The sequence below is a fragment of the Aplysia californica genome, unplaced genomic scaffold, assembly GCF_000002075.1.
Source record: "Aplysia californica isolate F4 #8 unplaced genomic scaffold, AplCal3.0 scaffold00603, whole genome shotgun sequence".
In the NCBI taxonomy this organism is placed as follows: Eukaryota; Metazoa; Mollusca; class Gastropoda; order Aplysiida; family Aplysiidae; genus Aplysia; species Aplysia californica.
The window spans coordinates 343,948-365,342 of record NW_004797873.1 but is presented as its reverse complement, the minus strand read 5'-3'; the positions used below and the strand labels follow the sequence as shown (position 1 = coordinate 365,342).

The window sequence follows — 21,395 nt, the reverse complement described above, 5'->3', positions numbered from 1 at the left end:
GGGGGGGGGGGTATTTTAAAATCAATCCTCACTTTATCTAAAGGTTCATAAAATCAACGCCCAATAAGCCTATCATGATAACCCCTGTGTTTGTATATTGCACTATTATGTGTTTCAATGAGTGCATATAGCTGAAGGCCTATTTTTTAACCGTATTTAAATGCGTCATCAAAACTTTATCTTTTCCTGAGATATTACTTTATCACAGAAGGAAGGTCGAACAGCTTTGCAAGCGAAATTGAAGGCATGTGTAGGTCTATATTGTGTAATGACATATATCTAATTTGTGTCTCCCCTTTAAAATTACAGCTGGATATGTGATTTTTTTTGGCAAATTAAAATTTACTAGAATAACCCTCTTTTATAAGTATAATACTTTCTGTTCAAATAATACCTTTTTAAAAGGCTGTAATAAAATGAATTTTACAGTCGGCAGGATTCTCATTTCGACAGGTTTTCTTTCTTTGTTAGCGTTTTCAAATTAGCCTTCTTCTGCTTTTTGCTGTTTTTCTTACTGTCTCATTGCTATTTAATTTTTTTCTGGAAGAGTTAAAATTTGCCTTTCATGCATCTTTTGCCTGCACGTTATTAATTAATAAGAAAAAATATAACATAATCAAGATCACAAGAAAATAGATAAGGGAGTAGTCGATTTCTCAATTTTTTCCCCAGAGCAATCTCCCTTAGAGAGTTCCCGGAAATAGATGGCGATAATTGTGACGTTATTCTGTGACTTCGAGAAGAAAACATCAGTTTTTCAATAAGTTGAAATGCAGGATACGAAGCAACCGTAAAATTAGTTATTATGGAGAATGATACTGGCTCAGGGGCAGATGCCCCAGCTTCAGTTCATGGTAAAAAGAATGAATGTGTTTTGTTTACGTTGCTTTTGTGGGCGTAAGTTGAAGTAGAATCTCTAGACTCTAGATTTTCCTGGGGGGTTTGCCCCCCCCCCCCTCCGCCCCCTGTGTTAGTGGGGGGTTTCAGGGGGGCTTGCCCCTTGACAAAAATAATAATTTAAAAAAAACCCCAACTATCTTCAGGCTTAGATCTAAATCTAGATCTATTTAGATCTAGATATAGATCTAATCTAATTTGCAATGCCGGAGTGGCTGCTAATCACAATCAATCATCAATGGAGGAATGTCAATGGGAAGGCAATTTCCAAGCCAAAGTGCCCAAAGAGCACCTAATCTAGATTCTAGATCTAGATTGTTAGATCTAGATTAGAATCTAGACTTAGAGATTGAGATCTAGAGATCGAGCTGTAGCCACTCCGGGGACTGAACTTTAGGCTCTAGATCTAGGCTCAAGGCAGAGAGAGGATTGGTCCCAGTCAGCTGTCCCCTCACTTCATCAGCCCCAGTTGTCACTGCTAGATCTAGATCTAGATCTAGATCTAGTAGTAAAGTACTAGAGATTTAAATCTAGATTCTAGATCTAGATTTTCTAGTAGTGCTAGAATGTAGAGGCCTTGTCTCTGTCCCAGAAGTTATAAGAAGTCACAAGTCAGTCCAGACTAGATCTAGATCTAGATTCTAGATTTAAATCTAGGTAGATCTAGATCTAGATCTAGAGGGTTGGAACTGGAACTGGAGTTTACCCACACCGACATGCTTAGTATTATAAAGCCTTTTTGAACAGATTGATTGGAATCTAATTTTGCCATTGTGAACTGAGAATTTCACTTTTGATGTAACAAGTGAAAGTTATTTTTTAAAATCAAGGAATACCTGTTCTTTATAACCCCTTCCCCTCCCCCCACCTTCCCAAGTCCCCCAATCCGCTTTTCGTTTTCTGCACACAAACCATGAGACTTAACAACCATACCATTAGCCATAGCCCTGCCACAGCCACAGCCACTGCAAGTACAGGGCTGCAGTGAAGACAGATTATTAACTGAAGAGAACATAATTTTTTCAATGTTAAAAAAACATCTGAGGAGTAGGCCTACTAAATTTTATGTGTAACACACACATAACTCGACAAGTATGAATCGTCAATCTCCAGTTTCAGGCAAAAGTCTATTTCCAGTAATGATTACTTTAATAGCTTCTCTTTACACTGAGGCTGAGGTAATTCTTCTATCGAAGTGACTATTCCCAGTGACACGTGGGGATAGTTCTCTTCTTTTACTTTGGGCCATACAGTTACCCCCTTTTAGTGCCTAGTGTACATCTATGCTGAAGGCTTAGCCTTGACCTAAGAATAGATCTAGAACTAATCTAGATCTAGAAGAAAAGAAATCGGGAAAGATTTCTACCTCTGTCCTGTACCGTGGTCTCCAAAATCCGATGTAAATCTAGATTTAGATCTTGTTCTGTTTGTTTTTGTAAGCTTGCAACTGCATAAAGGTCATATGAGCGCGCGGGACACATTAAACTTTTTTCAGTTGGTAGGAAATTTTGAATTTTGCTCGGGTGGCGGCTGAAGCCTACTCTTATCGATTTTAGACCACCAAGGGATCTATAACGTGCGCACCTTGCACACGGGCCCTCCGAGATTTTTCGTCCTTGTCCGAGAAGGCTAGGTGTAGATCTTTCTTACCAGAAGATCAGGGGTGTGGCTGAAAGACAGCAGTAAGAAGAAAGCCAAGGAGTAGCAGTAGAAAGGCTTCAGAAAGAATCAGGAGCCCAGAGGAGGGGGGCAAAGGGGATGAGGGAGTGGGGGGCAGAAAGAGGAGACGAAAGCAGACGACAGAACATTGCTAGAGAGAGCAAGAAAGGAGGTGAAAGGAGACAAATTTAGTGAAGAAAATTTTTCAGTCACTACCCGGATTCGAACCCGGGACCTTTGAATGAGAGGCCAAACCTTAACCTCTAGGCCACGAGAGCCCACAGATTTAGATCTACACTTGTACGTATAAATTACGACGGAATAGCAAGCAACAGCAAGCATAGAATGATAATTCCTTTTTCTTAAAAAAAAAATTCCACTCACACTAGAATTTAAGTACTTTAGTTTAGTTAGATCTAGTATCCAGGTAGAATCTAGATCTAGATTTGGATCTACATTAGATATAGTCTAGTATTTAGTAACCCATCACCATCATACCCATGTAGATCAGTGTGGAAACAATAGATCTTATAAATGGGTCTGTCTGTTCTCAGTGTCACTGGGAATAGTTTCTGGCCTATTCCCAGTGACACTGGGAACAATTCTGCCCTAGGCCCTCTATGGTTTCTGGGCCTGCCACTGGGAATAGTTTTTGGTCCTATTCCCAGTGTCACTGGGAATAGTTTCTGGGCCTATCCCCAGTGTCAACGAGAATAGTGCTTTCTTCTATTGTACAGGCTACCCTCTCTTTTTTCAGCTTCTGTGTCATTTATTTTTACTGAGCACTTTTTAACTCTCATTGTGTCAATGTTCTATTTTTACGAAACTCCACTCAGAAATAATTTAACTGTCTCTCAGTGGGTTTTGTGTTTCCATTTGATTGTAAACTGCTGTTTGTCCAGTGGTGTTGACCTTGTTATGGGCTTCTTTGTTGCAAGAAAAAGATCTGAGGTTGATTCCTCTGTGGGGAGAATTTTTATGGGATGTCTCTGACCTGCCACTCATCCCGATGTAAATCATCCTGATGTAAATAGGGATGTCCCGATTTTTCGCTGCTCCAAATCTCAAGCATCCCGATTTCGATCGCGTGTATCCCGACTTTTTTGGCTCTGTCTGTTGCGCTGGATTTTTCTAAAAAATTACTCTGCCTTCTTCTGTGCTGCGGAAAGCACATGTCGAACTTTGTCAGTTGGAACCTGGAGCATTATTTTGTGAAATATCGATGTTGGATTTAGTAGTAGACTGGCTCCAAGTTGTGTTTGATCTTTGCTCGCGCATGTTATTTGAACTACTTATAATGGAAGTACATGTATCGATTTGGTATTTCGACTTGGGACTTTCTCAAGATCTACTTTCACTTTTGTTTCCACTCAGAATTCTCCAGTGATGACCTGATAACTGTTTAAATTGCAATTCCACAGATCAATATTATTCGTAGTTCTGCTGTTATTTTCAAAACAAGCCTTGTTCGGGTTCTGGTTGGTTTGGGCCCATCATCAAAACACGTCTGTAAAACTGTTTCCGTTGCGATTTCGCATCACGCATGACTTGGGCGTGTGAGTTCCGCATATGTCGGGGACCATCTTTTGACAGGGGTCAACTTAAGCTCATACACACTGGTTGAAGCGTATTTCACTTCAGGACTTATTCCCACGAGGGGTTAGACACTTGGACTAAGGGTAGTAGTAGTAGTAGTAGTAGTAGTAGTAGTAGTAGTAGTAGTAGTAGTAGTATAAGGTTTTACGGCGCTCGCAACTGCTAAGGTCATATGAGCGCGCGAAACACAAGTTGTTCGCCTCTGCGAAAGTTCACTTCAGGGCTGGTAACTAATTTACTTTAAAATGCTAAAAAGTTAAAATATTCAAATTCGGGGACTAAGGGTGCTTGACATGATGCTTCAAGATTTTAAAAACAATAATGATCACACACACACACACACACACACACACACACACACAACACACACACACAACACACACACACACACACACACACACACACAGAGGGCCTATATATACAGGATGGATTTATTTATGGACTCCCCAGGAAAATTTTAAAGTAAGCTTGGCAGTCACCTTGGTGATTTGTGGTTGGTCCTAATTTTTTTCACCAAATCACGATTTTTTCCCCATTAGATCCTGATTTTAGATTTCATAGAGTGGCTGGTCTAGATGTTTCCATATCTATCTGCTTGGGACACTGTATTCCACAAAGCCTAGTTTGGCCCTGACAGGCGTGGCCGAGCAGACATCTGCCTTCTGAACAATCTAAACTTGTGTCAATGAGGAAGGGGTGTGGCTGGGTGTAAAACATCTGGTCTACATTTTGTAAGATGTTTTATTATTAATATTATTATTATTATTGTGTTCTTTTGTGTATTGCTAGAAGACTAAGTCTAGTCACTCTGCTTTTAAAAAACTGGGGAAAAAATGGATAAAAGGAATTCTAAAAGTCGAAGACAGTTTGCAGCACTGTTTAAAGCTAGCCTACCATTAAAGTATTATATTTTTATTTTTAGAAAATAGTAATCATAGATTGTTAATATCGATTTGTTATGGTGCAAGTGGCTTGTCTTTTTACCTTATGTGGTTGGCATCTCAGAGAAGGGCTCTCTTTTCAGCTTCATTCAGTATTGCTTTTCTTTCTTTTTTTTTTTTTCTCGACTCATTGTTTTGATATTTTTAAGTTTGCTTCTTGTACTCTTGAATCAAGACTGATCTGTTCATGTGCAAATGGCTTAGGTTTTATCTCTACTAGACAATTTTTTAAAAGATGATCATTGAACTCTCGTAAAATTATAATTATTATGTATGTCTCGAAAAGAAAATGTAACGTGTTTAACAAAGTGCACTGGACCAGGAAACAGTGTACTGATTAATGAAAATTATTTTTTCACTGCTACAAAAACGTGTTTTGAAATATACAGATCTAAAGTGAAATCGAGCTATTAATTTTCTTCTATCTTACTTTTGTAACAATTATTTGCCAAAGCAGGAAATACTCTTTCTGAACTGTGAAACTTGAGATAACATGAGGAGAACTTTATGATAGATTAGATTTGCTGAGTATGCAAGGGTTATCTGGTTATCTCTTTGTTGTGGCTTTGTGACACTCCATAAAAGGTTGACCTCAGCTGTCACAGTTTTCCTTCACAGTTTTGCTGCTGTTATGATTACTATATTTTTGTTGTTGTTGTTGTTGTGTGTGTGCAAGACAGGCATAGACAGAAGCGGAGTAAGTAATTTGTCTGTCATGTGGCTCGACCCTGAGAAGAGAGCTTTTCGTCGGGGTCACCGTCTAATTTGATGTTGTGGTCTTTAGCTGTCAGTGTGATTACTCTGTCTTGCAAAATTAGTCTGTGGAATAGTTTTTGTCTGTTTCGACTGGTCCGAATGGCCTGTTGAGGGTGTTTTCAAAATGTTTGTGTGTGGGTATGTGTGTGAGACACTGAAGTGGAGGGGTTGTGGGGTGGGGTGGGGAAGGTTAGTTCTCTTCAAGGCTTGACTGGGGAATTTCAGAGAGAAAATGGGATGTTGTTATAATGTATGGGGACTTATAAGTAGTTTTTATTTTTTGAGTTTAATCTGTTTCCATGTTTATTGACTGGACGCATCCAGTCCTGAATTATTGTCTGCGAATGAAGCTTTTGTATTCTTTTACTTTTACTTACTCTCTCCCAGTACCATCAGGTATATAGGGCAGAAATTTTGTATTCTGTGCTGAAGTTGTTATTGTTGTCTCTTCTACAGTACTTCTACTAATATAGTGTAAAGCGCATAGAGCCTGCTGTTGAACGGGGATATGCGCTATACAAATGCTATCTATTATTATTATTATTACTTCTACCCTGTGATTCTTTCTTCTTTTCAAGGAAACTGGGCTATTTAGTCGGCACTGTTCTGCCGCCTTGTCAAATTCTATTTTCATATTTGTCTCTTTGTTTTGGTGAGACATATTTTTGCTTGTGACTTTGGTTTGTCTAACAGTTGGTTGGCAGGTGCACCGGTGTTGTTTACTCCTTCATTCCTATCGAACACGTATCACGCTTTCCTTTCCCCTTCTTTTCTTTGTAAGTTACTCTCTTGTAACACCTTTAATTTTTCGGCCCTTATATATGACCTTTTATGTTAAAGAGGAGGTGCTGTGTTAAAGTTCTTACTGAAACTTTAAAAAAAAACAACAACAGTACTCTTAACACTTTTTTCTTTCTTTCTTCTAAAAAGTATTTGTACTCTCAGTCACTCATGCAGCTTTTAGTTCAATCCTACGTTTTTTTTTCACTTTTTACATTTGCAGATAATCTCCAGGAGAGAGTGAGTTATCTTGAGAAGGAAAAGGCAGAGTTGGAGAAAGATTTTGGTATCAAGAGAGCAAAATTCAAAGAGCTTTTCATTCAGAAGGAAGGTATGCAAACATGACTGGAAAATAAAAAAATTCACACAAACTTGACGAACTTGGAAGAACAAGTCATTTCTCATTTTATAAAATTTTCAAAACTGATAGAAAGGATACGAGCTGGTAATGCTGTAAAACTTGTTTGGCGTTTTTTTATATTATACCCTTGTGAATATTGAAAAAGTCGTTGAAAATTATTGTATTATAAAGACATATGAACAGAAATTAAGAACAGAAATTTGTATTGGACAACAGCCTTGCTGGAAAACAAAGACAAGCTTTTGCTTTTTCTCCCAAACTATTGATATTAAGATTTACATTTTTTAATGTCAGTTTGAACTTTTATATTTTATGTAGACAAAATAATGGTCGAGCATAGCTGGGGAAGTTTGGTGCAAACATGTAGTCAAAATGTCTCTTATTTTGCTTAAATGTTGTGTGAAAATAATAGCCTTTAATTTTTTAATTTTTTTCTTTCTGCATGTGTGCAGGTCTTTTAATATTTTTATTTGTTGATGTGATGTAATTGCTTGATAGACTCTTACTTTCAGTGTTCCTCCCTTTTCTTTTGTGAATTTCAAAGAGTATATATTTTTGTTGTATTTTAATTTCTGCACCTTTTATGTTTGATGAACTGATAGTGTCTTTGTTGATAATCTTGATCTTCTGTGCTCAATAATTGATGATCAATATGTAACAAAGGATGAAAATTGACCATTGCCGATGCTATTTGCAATGAAGCATGCCAATCTTTTGAGTTTGTGTACTTTGAATGTATAAATTACTTGATCCTCACACCATTTAAAAAATATTTATATATCCCAGGGGCAGTGCTACTGACTGAAGTGTCTTTAGACCATTCCCAAAGGGGGGACATTAACATGTTCTATGCTCAGTAGAATTGTAAATGAGCTGATTCATCAATGTCATGCTCATTATATCTGTGCCTGAACTGCAACAGAGAACTGCTGCTTTTTCTTTCCTAATCCTTACTATCGTCATTTATATATGTTTGTCATACTCTTGTAACCCGCTATTTCCGGGGTGCCTTGATAGTCGAAGCCGACTTTGTGTTGTTGAAGCTAGATAGGTGAGCAGAGTAAGCCTGATTCCGTGTAAGAATTTCTCTGTTGACATCCACCCCTTGGCGCTCATATGACCGTATGTCGTTGCGAGCACAGTAAAACCTCTACTACACTAAACTAAACTAAAATATTTATACGACATGATATCATGCATATTATTGTGAAGTGAAACTTGATTGAAAAAGATAGTTTGTAGAAGTTCTTTTTTTTTTGTAAAGTGTTTTACGACGCTCGCAACTGCATAAGGTGGTATGAAGGCGCGGGACATATCTAATATTTTCAGTTGGTAGGAAATTTTGAATTTTACCCGGGTGGCGACCGAAGCCTACTCAGATCGATTTTAGACCACCAAGGGATCTTTAACGTGCGCAACTTGCACACGGGCCCTCCGAGATTTTTCGCTCTTGTCCGAGAAGGCCAGGTGTAGATCTTTCCTACCAGAAGATCAGGGGTGTGGCTGAAAGACAGCAGTAAGAAGAAGCAAAGGAGTAGCAGTAGAAAAGCTGCAGACAGAATCAGGAGCCCAGAGGAAGGGGCAAAGGAGGTGAGGGGGTGGGGACAGAAGGAGGAGACGAAAGCAGATGGCAGAACATTGCTAGAGAGCAAAAAATGAGGTGAAAGGAGACAAATTTAGAGAAGAAAATTTGTTGGTCGCTACCCAGATTCGAACCCGGGACCTTTTGAATGAGAGGCCAACACCTTAACCTCTAGGCCATGAGAGCCCCGAGGTTTTTGTGCTTAGAGGGTGATTAAAGGAAGCAAGTAAGAGTCCATCTCTTTTGACTTCTGAGATTCAAGTACACCTACTATGGAGGTAAAAAAGTTGTGCAGGGTGTATAGAGGGTGTGTTGTAGAAGGTACAACTCCAATTCAGCCGTACAGTGTGGGGCCTGCTTTTTTAAAGATTTTTTAAGTACTATGGAAACATGTGAATTGTAGAAAATAAAACGCTCAACTTAAATTCTTATTGCCATTAATGTTTTGAAGTAAAAGAACATACCTTTTGGTTTCAATTTGAGATTTCCTCTGTGGTGGATTGTATTTCTCTTATTGTTGATATTTCCCCCCACCCCCTGCTTTTTCTCTGCTGTCTGTGGTAGTTTTTTAAAATATACGCTACGAATAAACATTGTCACACTATGGGGGTGATGTACAATGTAATAGTGTGCTTCTATTGAATTTTTTAACACTTTGCCGTCACATCTCGCCAGTTGGCGATGTTTACCTCCCATTTTCTTTGTATTTTCCCCAGAATGCCTTTGCCTTTGATGGCAAGGGTTTTTACTATACAAGCCTTGTGATGGCAAAGTGTTAATAGCATTTGTATGAAGAGGGAGTGGGAGGAAAAAATAAGAAAGAGAGAGAGGAAGGAAAGGAAAGGGTGAAAGGGACGGGGAGAGAGAGAGAGAGATACTTTTTGTACTGTTGTTGATAATGTAAGATAAAAAAAAAAAATCTCATGCTTTAGTCTGTCTTGTCCAGTATAATATTAAGTCTATCTTTTTTTGACCCAATAGATGAGCTGAAACGGGAACGCGAGCGATGCCAGGCTAGCGAGGACAAGGTGAAGAAGATGGAGGAGGAGCTGGAGAGTATGAAGAACGAGATGGAGAAGGTGCGGTGGGAGCTGGAGGGGGTGAGGACGGCCGCGGCCGTCTCTGAGGGGAACAAGCAAGAGGAGATCGGCAGCATTGTACACAATTACCAGCAAGAGGTGGCCAGCCTGCAACAGCTTCTCAAAGGTTTGGGGGGGTTTTTTTGCTTTATTTTTGGTAGCTTGTTGCAATTTTACAAAAGTTTACTTGTATTTTTTGTTTGTTTTTTTTGGGTTTTTTTTCACGATTAGGTGTTTTTACTCCATTTACTTCTGAAAGGTATGAGAGTTTTTTTTGGTTTTTTTTGGTCATTTTTTTTTTCTTTTTAGAGTGAGATGACATCTTCTGAAAGATTTATGGGAATTTTTAGATTTAAGAAAAAACTTGAGAGTGAGATCACTTACCTTTTGAACTGAAAGGTGTATATATATAATTTCCTGTGGGTTTTTTGTTTTTTGTTTTTATAGAATGAAATCTTAATATCTGAAAGTTTTGTGTGCTTATCTTTTCTTATCGCTACTGATCTCATCTTATCTCGTCATGACTTATCTTACTATTATTGTTTGTGTTGTTTAGAGGCGGCAGAGACAGCCTCAGACAATACGGCGGCCCGCTACGAGTCGGAGCGCAGCAAACTCGTGTCGCTCAACGAGAACTATGAGGAGGAGATCCAGGAACTCAGGACCAAGCTCAGTCAAGAAAGGTCAGTCTTGACTAGTGCTGTGTTGAGTGTGCTCGGGAGCTCATAACCAGCAGCTGTGGTGCACAGGAGACCCGAGTTTGATTCCCTAGGGGGAAGGAAAGTTTTATCAGTCTTTTTGCTGGGCTGTTGTATCCCTCTCAGCTGGGTTTTTGTACAGTCGGGACATCACAATCACAACATCTAGACAGACATTGAAAATGCAGCAGGGGAGCCAGACACGACTGTTCCGGTGGACGTACACTTTTTTAATAATAATTTTCTTCTCGAGATTCTATATATCCAAGAGAACAATTACGTAACCGCTTATGCGGCTTGGTTACAAGTTGCCAGTGGTTACCAGTTGTCAGGTTTCCTAGTTATTATGGCAATAGAGACCTAATGGTTTGCCTATTGGTAATGGACATTACAGGTTTGTCCTGACAGGCCGGGTCAGAAGCCAGCCTCCTAAATGGTCTAAATTCTTTTGAAGGGGTCGTAAAAAAACCTACTTTTAAAAAGAAAAAATATATAAAGAGTACTTGTTACTTGCATCAGCACTCCCCCCCCCCCCCCCCCCCACACACACACACTCACATACACATACATACGCATGCACCTCTCCTTTAATGTTACATCATTATGTTGCATACGTTTGTATTTCTTCATAGTTAAGGGATAGTGGGAGAATCTAAACTGTAGGGTCAAGCAAAGAGTGCTTGAGAAGTCTCTTGACATTGAGTGCTGGTGAGCTGTAAAATATCGAGTACCGCACAGAACTAGTCTCCAGTCACTGTCTATTTAAAGTTGTGTATTTAAGTTTCACTTTTAAGGTCATTCTATGAAAAATGAAACTGCAGTGAAGCACATAAGCGGAGATGATATCCTGATTTTTGAAAAAAATTTTCAGCAGTGGTACCTTTAATTTTTGGCACCCGTGTGGCTCGTTTATGTTGCAAGTGTCGTAAAACTTTAAATAAAAGTAAACTTAGGCCTCAGACACCTGTGTTGAACCCATCTTAAGAAAAAACACTGGAAAGAAGCTATCATCACTGCACAAATATGAAAAATATGAGAACATTGAGAATTCACAGACCACCCCATGACAGCTGTTGCACACTCCTCCACTGATGTGAAAGTTTATAAATCTGATGCGGTCGATGAAGGGAGATCTGTGCTGTAACTGCATGTTCTTCCTTGACCATTTGTACCTTATGTAATTGTCATTTTATTAATCAGACTAGTATTTATAGTGATCTCTTTCTGTTCGATGTTTTAAGTCGTTTAATTTCCGCCATTTCTCTGTCAATTTTTATTTCAATTTTGGCGTATAAAGTTGTACAAAGCAAAAAAAAAGTAAGTCATAAAAGTTTGGATTCAGTTTGGAGTCACTTTCCACATTATACTTCAGATAGAAATGCTTATGTGGCTTTGTGGTTTGCTTAAATAGCGTTTTCCTATTTTTCTTTCACGGGTGTTTGGTTGGTGGGTGCTGTGGTGTGGTTTGCTCCTTCTCTTTCAAATATCTATTGTCCATATCTCTTCTCCTTCTTCGCTTTGTATGTTATTCTCTAGTAACACCTCTAGGCTTTGGCACCTGTATGACCGTTTTGTTGCATGTGGCGTAAGTCTAACCAAAATGAAAAACTAAAAGGAAATGTTTTCTCTATCTTTCTTGTTCCAGGGAGGGTTTTCTGTCGGCTGTGGCCAAGTCTATAAAACGTGTTGGGGCCGTCGGTTCGGCCAACACCAGCATGGAACATGAAAACCTGGAGGAGAGTATGAGGAAGGTGAGACATGTGTGTCTGGACCGGCACCTGTGGTATAGTGATTAGGTGTCACACTGTGGCATGCAGGAGAGTTTGATTCCCGAGTGGGGAGAAATTTTTCTTCCGAGTATTTTAGTCTTTCTGTTTTGATGTTGTATCCACACAGCCTGGGTTGGCCCTGACGTGCAGGGTTGAAGTCTGCCACCTGAAGGATGTAAATTGTGTCAATTGGGGCGCGAAAATGCCTACTTAAATTTTTAAAAATATTATGTGCCTGATGATGTGACCAGTGTTGTGATTAGTGAGGCAGCTTTAGCACTTTGGTGCACTGTGTAATGAAGGTGGCACAGAACTTCATGTAGCTATGTAGTTCCATATAAGGAACTGTCAGTCCCCGAAGGTATTCCATATAAGGCATTGTCAGTGTTTTTTTTGTTTTTCCCTGGCAGGCACAAGAGGACGCCCAAATCTTGAAGTCCGTCGTCATGCCTTTGGAGGCTGAAATCAAAATACTGAAGGCCAAACTGGAAGATGCACAATTAAAACTTGTCGAAAAATCGGACCAATCAAAACAGGTAGGTTTTTTTGTAGTCTAAATATTTGACTCGCGCTTTTTCTTCTTTAGCAAACACCTTTATAACTCTTCTCTTGTAGTTGAATGAGATGAGGATTTATGGTTTTTTTTCTCTACTGCTGACAATCACACAATAAGTATAGCTGCACTTAAAATAGAAGTAGTGCTCTCTCTCTGTCTCTGATGCCAAGTCTCTGGTTTTTCTGGCTTTTTCCAACTTTTTTCCGTTTTTTTCGTACACTTGCAAAGGAAAGTTGAATGGTAAGAGAAATGTTTTTGTTTGCTCTTTGAAGATTTTACAAGGTTCGTTTTAGGTGAGGTGTGATGCTTCGCTCATTTTCCTTCTTTTTTTTTTCCAAAATCATTTGGCATCCCTGAAATTGAAACATTTATTGTTTCTATGGGTTATGATATTGAACAGGGCGTACCAGATTTTCACCAAAGTGACTTTCAATACTTAGGTCCTTATTGATCTGTTCAAAAGAAAAAACAAAACGTTGCTTCATGTACTTCCTCAACCAGTGGCTCAAGTAATTCGAAGTTTATTTTTGTCGATGTTTCAAATTATCATTCAAGCAAAAGTATGATGACACTTATAAAAAATCTGTTTTCACCTGAGAAAAACACAACATAAAAATGATGAATAGTGAATATTATGTGTCTTCTTTGAATGTTTATCTGTCACTGACAGTTCTGAAGCATTCTTTAAATGCAGGCAGTCAGTGTTACGGGATTTCAACCCCTAGCAGTCAGTGAGTTAATGGTCTAAAAAGTTTTTAGTCCACCTTTTTTATAGACGGCACCCACTGTGGCCAATTTTAACGCTAACACTTTCTTACTTCCCACCTGCTTGTTTCCAATCAGAGCATTAAATAACATCTGTCACTACCTGGGTGATCCCCTCCACCCATCAAAATGACCAAATGGCCCACTGGTAGGCGATGTCGCCCAGGATGATAATCACTGGTCTAAACTGTGTGTTGACGGAGGCTTTACAGCTTCAGCACTTGTGTCATTTAGTTGTAGTGCAGGGATGCCAAATCTCCGGTTTTTCCGGGTTTTTTTCGTACACTTACAAAAGAAAGGTGAATGGTAAGAGAAATGTTTTTGTTTGCTCATTTAAAGATTTTACAAGGTTCGTTTTAGGTGAGGTGTGATGCTCCACTCATTTTCCGGGTTTTTTTTTCAAAAATCATTTGGCATCCCTGGTAGTGGAAGTGCTTTAAAACTCTTATTAAAACTGAAACTAGATGTTACAACAGAGATGACTTACAATTTCTCTGTTTGCTCCCAGGGCTCAGGGTCAGACGATCCCACCGGGAGAAAATCTCCATCTCTGCCGGACCTTGAGTCGATCACAGACCCAGCTGAAAAGGTGAGGCTTGTCATTTTTGGAAGGGTTATGATGGAAAGAAGAAAACAGAAAAAGCTATTAATTTATCCTTGCTGGAAGTTTTTTAGACTTTTGAGGAGCTGATTTTTAGGAAAAATCCAGAAATAAGGATTTCTGAAGTTTTTTGATCTTTTAATATCATCCTGCTTTTACATTAATTATTTATGTTGGTACAGATGGACAAATTGCTCCTTTACCTGAAGGCAGAGAGGTGTCTTATCTTTTGTTGTTTTCTGTGTTCAGGTGGACAAATTGCTCCTTTACCTGAAGGCAGAGAGATGTCTTATCTTTTGTTGTTTTCTGTGTTCAGGTGGACAAATTGCTCCTTTACCTGAAGGCAGAGAGGTGTCTTATCTTTTGTTGTTTTCTGTGTTCAGGTGGACAAATTGCTCCTTTACCTGAAGGCAGAGAGATGTCTTATCTTTTGTTGTTTTCTGTGTTCAGGTGGACAAATTGCTCCTTTACCTGAAGGCAGAGAGATGTCTTATCTTTTGTTGTTTTCTGTGTTCAGGTGGACAAATTGCTCCTTTACCTGAAGGCAGAGAGGTGTCTTATCTTTTGTTGTTTTCTGTGTTCAGGTGGACAAATTGCTCCTTTACCTGAAGGCAGAGAGATGTCTTATCTTTTGTTGTTTTCTGTGTTCAGGTGGACAAATTGCTCCTTTACCTGAAGGCAGAGAGGTGTCTTATCTTTTGTTGTTTTCTGTGTTCAGGTGGACAAATTGCTCCTTTACCTGAAGGCAGAGAGATGTCTTATCATTTGGGTTTTTTTTTGTTGGTGTTTAGGTGGACAAGTTGTTCCATTACCTGAAGGCGGAGAAAGCTGCACGCACTGACCTGGAGATGTATGTGGCCGTGTTGGGCACCCAGAAAGGCGTGTTGCAGGAGGAGGCAGACAAAGTGGCTAGTGAACTGCACGATGGTGAGGACTTCTTGATGACTTTTGTTGTTGTTGTTGTTGTTGCTGCTGCTGTTGTTGTTATTGTTATTGTTGTTGCTGTTATTGTTGTTGTTGTTGTTGCTGCTGTTATTGCTGTTATTGTTGTTGTTGTTGCTGCTGTTATTGTTGTTGTTGTTGTTGTTGCTGTTATTGTTGTTGTTGTTGTTGCTGCTGTTATTGTTGTTGTTGTTGTTCCTGCTGTTATTGTTGTTTTGTTATTGTTGTTATTGTTGTTGTTGCTGCTGTTACTGTTATTGTTGTTGTTGTTGGGCATGCAGTAAGACATGTCTGCCGTCGTAAGGGAAAACGACGAATGGCCCTGCTCAGGTAGCGAGGCAAATTTTTCAGGAGAGGAAAAAACTGTTTTCACTTTATAACTCTTCTATTTTTCAATCTTTTAAGCTGTAATTCACCAGATATCTGATTGATGTGTTCATAAAGTATCTTCTAAAGTTTGAATGTTTAGGTTAAAAAGTAGCAATGTTATTCGACATTCGTCGTTTTCCCTTACACTGCGCACTCTCAGGTAAGCCTTTCGATGTATGCAAAAACGATGAATGGTACGGTTCGTCGTTCTCTGTTACGCACGTGAACGTTTATGGGCGTAGGCGATGGTCAGTTGTGACACATTATTGACAGTAATGACTATGTACTGGTTACTACAAATAAAAATAAGACGTATACAAACTAGCTATTATACGTGTTAAGTTAAGCGTATGTTGTATCCCAACTGTAACTCAGTAAACATCCTTCGTTTCCCTTCCTCGCTTGGTGAAATACTACACAGTCGGTGTACAAATCACATACACACATTTTCAACAACTTGATTTAAAACTGTCTCATTCGGAACCAAAGTTTGGTCTCCATGATATATCTTTATTGTATTCTCTTCAGAAGCGAGTTTTACTTTTATTTTCGCTAATTGCAAAATTTTCCCTTCACGGCCAAAGGGATCAACAATGTTACAATGTCAATAATACGATCAGATGATTGCAAAGTCAAACTTCCACGTAAGAAATGTAACAATCTGACAAGACTGTATCACAAACGCTTTCCAGAGAGATAATGCGACGCTTTGTATTTAATAAAGGATTCAGTTGATCGGATAAAAAACGTACCACAAAGCAGAGATAAAAAAAGACAGTTTGAATCTGCAAGACATTACATGTATTATACTCGATCGTAATGTCCATCAAGTCATAAAAAATGGTAAAGCAAGACTGAGTGTCGCCACAATACGTCCACTTTTTAAATTGGACAAAGAAATTTACTCTCATAACGCAGTGTCATTAATTGCTTGGTAATTCTATTATGATGTCGACCAGTGACACGTGTTAGACAAATTGCGGCACTGTAACCACCGTTGGGATTTGGGATGTCAAATGACTCAACAGCAAACTAACATGACGTTAGTCTGTGAACATCTGGCGGACACTAATATGCAGTGCTAATAAATTGCTCCCTAAATACTTTTTTGACCCTGCCATCCCCACCCCTTTCTCCCTGTTCCCATCACTGACCTAAAAATATATTTTTAGGTCAGCGGTTCCCATCCGTTTTCCCCTCTCTTCCGCCTGCTTTTGTCAATTCACACCATCAGCATATAGGCCTAATACGTGAAGACAGACAGAAAAACACACTCAGTGATACATTCTTATAAACCTGGTCGATGGTACTCCGGGTGTAGTTGTATGCAAAAAACCTAGTATGTTTGTACTGACACAACAGTGACCAACTGTCATTCGTCGCCCATGCCGAATTTGCCCAACGGCAGAGACCAGGGGACAGCGCCAAACAAGCAGTGATCCTTGACCGATCGACCATTCGTCGTTCTCCCTTATTCGGAGCTGTGGCTCGGAGCTCGCCAGTGTAAGGGAAAACGACGAACTCTCAATTATTCAACAGTCCTGTTTATTAGTTTACTATTTCTGTTGTGCAGTTTGCCGACTTCTGGAGGAAGAGAAGCAGTCGCATGAGGCCTTGAAACAAACCTGGCAGATGGCTAATGACCAGTTCCTGGAGTCGCAGCGTCTGATGATGATGGACCTGCGTCGAATGGAGGGCGTCCTCACGTCAGAACAGCAGCGGCAAATTGCAGGTGGGGGATCTTGTGTGTTTTGTGCGGAAGTGTTGTTTGAAAGTTGTGAATTACTTCTATTTTATGCGTCTTTTTTTTTTCCCAAATGTTGTGTTTTTCGTCTGTAGCAATCACTTTTGGACGCATTGTAGTTGATGTGACAACAGTTGTTTCTCCAGTCTGTTTGGCGCTAGGTTCACAAATCTCTTGTCCAGATCTGGTGCCTCGATTTGGACAGAGTTAACGAAGACATGATTGAAGAAGAGCACTGAACAGACATTCTTTTAATAACTTTTCGGGGAAAAGGTGGAAGACGGATTACCAAGAAGGTTGTGTTCAAACTTGAAAGGCGTTTTTTATTTGAGGGGGGGGGGTTCCCCTTTCCCTTTTGCGTGCATTTGATAAATTTAATAGTAAGTTGAAAAGAGAAAAATTAATTTTTCATCTTTTGGGAATATGGTAGATAGTTTCATTTTCAACCATCTTTTAAAAGTAGGGAAATTTTGGTTGTTGTTAAAATATTTGCATCACTTGGAAGTTTCTATGTTTCTGAGCTCGATTTGTAGGTTTATAAAAATGAAAGACTTTCTATCATGATGAGCTGCTTTGTGGCACTTTTATTTGTATTAGTTTGGCTTTCTGAATTGACACCACCTCGAATACGGCCCCTATCTGATGTATAGCTTATGTGACAGATTTGTGACTGTATGGGAAGCTGACATTTGCACGTTTTTCATCCACTATTTTTTGGGAGGGTATGGAAGATGCTTTACTAAGTAGGTTGTCTTTCTAATTTTTTTATAGGGGTTTCTTCATTTTTTTTTTTCATTAACGTGCATTTGATCTGAATCTTGGCATGGTGTCTTTCTTAATACCACTAAGCATGTTTATAGTTTTGATAAAAAATGGGACTGCCCCTTTGAGGAGAATGAAGAAATTTTCCTCACAAAAGCATTCGGTTGTGGATGGGGAAAAGAGGGACATATTTTTACAAAAGTCGCATTTGTAGATAAGTGTTGTCTGTGAGGTACGAGGGCTGTCCCACGGAAAACCGGAATTTGGCTGTAATTTGAAAACTATTCAATATTTTCACATTCTGTAAACGCACACTTGTGAAAAAATCATTTAGAAATTTCCCGATTGAGCACCATGAGAATCGCACAAACCAAACGAGCACAGCAGTTCTCAAAAGATGGCTACCCCCTTGGAAAATTGGTCAAGGGTAGAAGTGAAGTCTGTCATTCGGTTTCTGACCGTAAAAGGTCTCAAACCTCTAGAAATACACACTGAAATAAAGTCAGTTTATGGGGAGAAAGTAATGGCAAAGTCACAGGTATATGAGTGATGTAGTAAGTTCAAAGCCGGGCACTCCGATATCGATGACAAAGTTTACCCAGGATCTTGTTTTTCTGCCAAGACTGAGGACAACAAGAGTCGCGTTAACGAACTTATTCAAACAGACAGGCGCCTAAAAATTCGCGAAATTTGCGAGTCGCTAAACATTTCAAAGTCGACTGTCTATAGGATAGAGTTTGATGAGCTGCACTATTGAAAGGTCTCTGCTTGATGGGTTGGGGCCGAAAAAGACCAGCGGGGTCATTTTGCAGCATGGCAGTACAACGCCACACACCGCAAACGTCACGAAAGACTGGTTCCAAAGGTTCAGCTAGGAAGTTCTACTACACCCCCCTCACAGTCCTGACTTGGCCCTGTCAAATTATCGCCTTTTTGAACCAATGAAACGCCATATTTCTAGACAGCGATTCACCGACGACGAAGACCTCGTGGAAGCCGTGAACGATTGGTTGAAATCCCTTGACGAAAAATTCTTCAGGGAGGGTATCTTCTCCCAGATCCAGCGATGGGAAAAATGTGTCCAGCGAGATGGTGATTACATTGAGAAATAAAGCACATGTTGAGGTATGATGTGTTATAGTTTTATTATAATAGGACAAAGATTTTTGCTTTTATGGACCTTTTCCGGTTTTCCGTGGGACAGCCCTCGTACCTTTGCTCATAAATTTACTGTTGTTGTTGTTGTGTGTGTGGCTATAGGATTTAAGAAGGAACTGAAATCAGTAACAGTTTCTCTATCGCATGCATTTGCGACCCCGAGAAATGAATTTTCACAATGGCCAATGCCTCCTCCTAATCTGTTGTTGTTGTTATTGTAAATGTTGTTGTTATTGTTTTTCCTGGTGTGTGGTGAGGTATTTGTGTAAGTGTTTGCTTCTGGTGAGCTTTGTAATGTTTTGTGTGAATGTTTTTGATAATCTCAGGTGCCTTGAGGTCATTTAGTTCATTTAGCATCATCGTGTGGTTTTAGGATTGTGTGCATGTGGTTTTGTGTCAATGTGTGTGTGCATGTGGTTTTGTGTCAATGTGTGTGTGCATGTGGTTTTGTGTCAATGTGTGTGTGCATGTTTGTACATTTTCCCTTTGCAATTGTCTTTCCCATTTGAACAGGATCACATTTGTTGTCTGTTTGTCTCTAATACCCGGTACACGCTGCCAATTAAATTCATCAGGGCAGATTTTCCTTCATGGGTCGGTCAAGAGCTACCATTTTGACACAGTGTGTCTGATGCGACTAGCAACCTTGAAAAACATATGCATTTGAATATAAAGCTCAGAGTGTAATTTAGTAGGGCAGTGTTGAATTTAGTGGAATTCGGTTCTATAGTCAAAAAATGATAGCTTTTGCCCCATCCATGAAGGAAAATCTGGCTTGCCTGGACTCGGTCCAATGAATCTGATTGGTTGTGTGCATTGGGTATTAAGTGCCTGGTCGATTGTAGAACGTGACCTTTGTAACTGTAATGATGTCTGGAGTCAAATACAATATTACCTCACTCATGAAAGATGAGATTTATGTATTATCATCAACATGTCACATTGAAACCAGACTGAGAAGTTCGGACAAACCTGTGCTCATCTTCTTTCCTCACAATTGTTAGCTATTCTAAACATTTCTTCAATGTTAACGCCCCCCTTTCATTTTGAAGAGACAAGTAAGTTCTTTTAGCATGACTGCTACCCACCTGTTTATTGGTTACTTTTTTTTTTTTTTAATTTGCACTTTCAGATTGCTTATTCTGATCTATAATGGGGACGCTCTTTCTCAGTATTATTTCCCTGTTTTTAGTTTCTTGGCCATTCCATAAAAGAAATAACAGTGCAGTGACACACGTTCTGTGGAGAGCATGGCCTGCTGAAAGATAATTCTAAGCTGTGATAGAGCCACTCTCCATTTCTTTTCTCTCTCTCTCTCTTTTTTTTTTTTCTTTTGGTAAGAGAAAACTTTCCTAAAATAAAAGCCCTTGAAAACGGCTCTTTCACAGTTTTAGAATTTTTTTCAGCAGGTGTCTGGTGTTCACCCCAGTGTTATTTGTCTCAGTCACTGTCAGTACAGTTTCATTTTTTTTTTTTTTTTTCGTGGAACTGCGTTTTTATGCTTTTGGTGTTCGGCTTTTGTGTTTTGTGGTGTAAACGTTTGCTGTGGCTGAGCAAACTTATTTGCCAACAAAGAGTTACATTACAGGCCGGGACGAGGTGGGAGTGCTGTTTGCACCTAGGCACATAAACACACACACACACACACACACTCATGCATCCACAATCACACGCGCGCGCAGGCACACACACACCCACACGCACACACACACACACTCACACACTCACGCACACACACCCATACATATACTCACACACTCACGCACACACACCCATACATATACTCATGGAAAAAAGAAAGGTGTCCTGAGGTAGATAACCGTAGTGGGTGGTTGGCGGGTGCTCTGGTGTGGTTTGCTCCTTGTTTCCTATAAAATATCTATCGTCTCTATCTCCCCTCCAGTTGCGAGCGCCGTAAAACTCTTTCGAAAACTACGAAAAACCTCCTTTTTTTTGTGTTTGTTACTCTCTTGTAACACCTCTAATCTTCGGCACTTATGTGACCTAATTGTGTTGCAAGTGCTGTAAAACGCTTGCTGCATCTAAAAATATTCTAAACAGCTGTAAGCTTTTATTGTCATTTCATTTTCTCTTATGTTATATACCTATTGTACTTTTGTTTTTGTGCACCATAACGTACTATTACTTTGTAGCTGTTGTGTTGTTGGGTCTGGTTAGCGTATGCGTTGTTGTGTTTTCTGTTGTGTACATATTATTGTTCTTTGGTTTTTAACACCATCACGTTCTATGTTTTGTTCTCTGTCTTGTATACATATTGTTCTTTGGTTTTTAACACCATCACGTTCTATGTTTTGTTCTCTGTCTTGTATACATATTGTTCTTTGGTTTTTAACACCATCACGTTCTATGTTTTGTTCTC

The 21,395-nt window shown here is 39.4% G+C and overlaps 1 protein-coding gene across 3 annotated transcripts in view; it reads left to right on the top strand.

The window, feature by feature from the left end:
* The first annotated feature begins 696 nt into the window (after positions 1-696).
* LOC101863053 (rab GTPase-binding effector protein 1) overlaps positions 697-21,395 on the top strand; it is a 41,884-nt gene continuing 21,185 nt past the window's right edge. The window contains exons 1-10 of one of the 3 annotated variants that reach the window (XM_005107440.3): positions 697-854; positions 6,853-6,960; positions 9,554-9,778; positions 10,208-10,334; positions 11,995-12,100; positions 12,529-12,654; positions 13,948-14,028; positions 14,832-14,967; positions 16,925-17,083; positions 20,068-20,073. In XM_005107440.3, the coding sequence (XP_005107497.1) occupies positions 806-854; positions 6,853-6,960; positions 9,554-9,778; positions 10,208-10,334; positions 11,995-12,100; positions 12,529-12,654; positions 13,948-14,028; positions 14,832-14,967; positions 16,925-17,083; positions 20,068-20,073 (1,123 nt within the window). In that variant the 5' untranslated portion in view covers positions 697-805. The remainder of the gene's footprint in view (positions 855-6,852; positions 6,961-9,553; positions 9,779-10,207; positions 10,335-11,994; positions 12,101-12,528; positions 12,655-13,947; positions 14,029-14,831; positions 14,968-16,924; positions 17,084-20,067; positions 20,074-21,395) is intronic. The other 2 variants (XM_005107442.3, XM_005107441.3) reach the window with 2 other exon arrangements.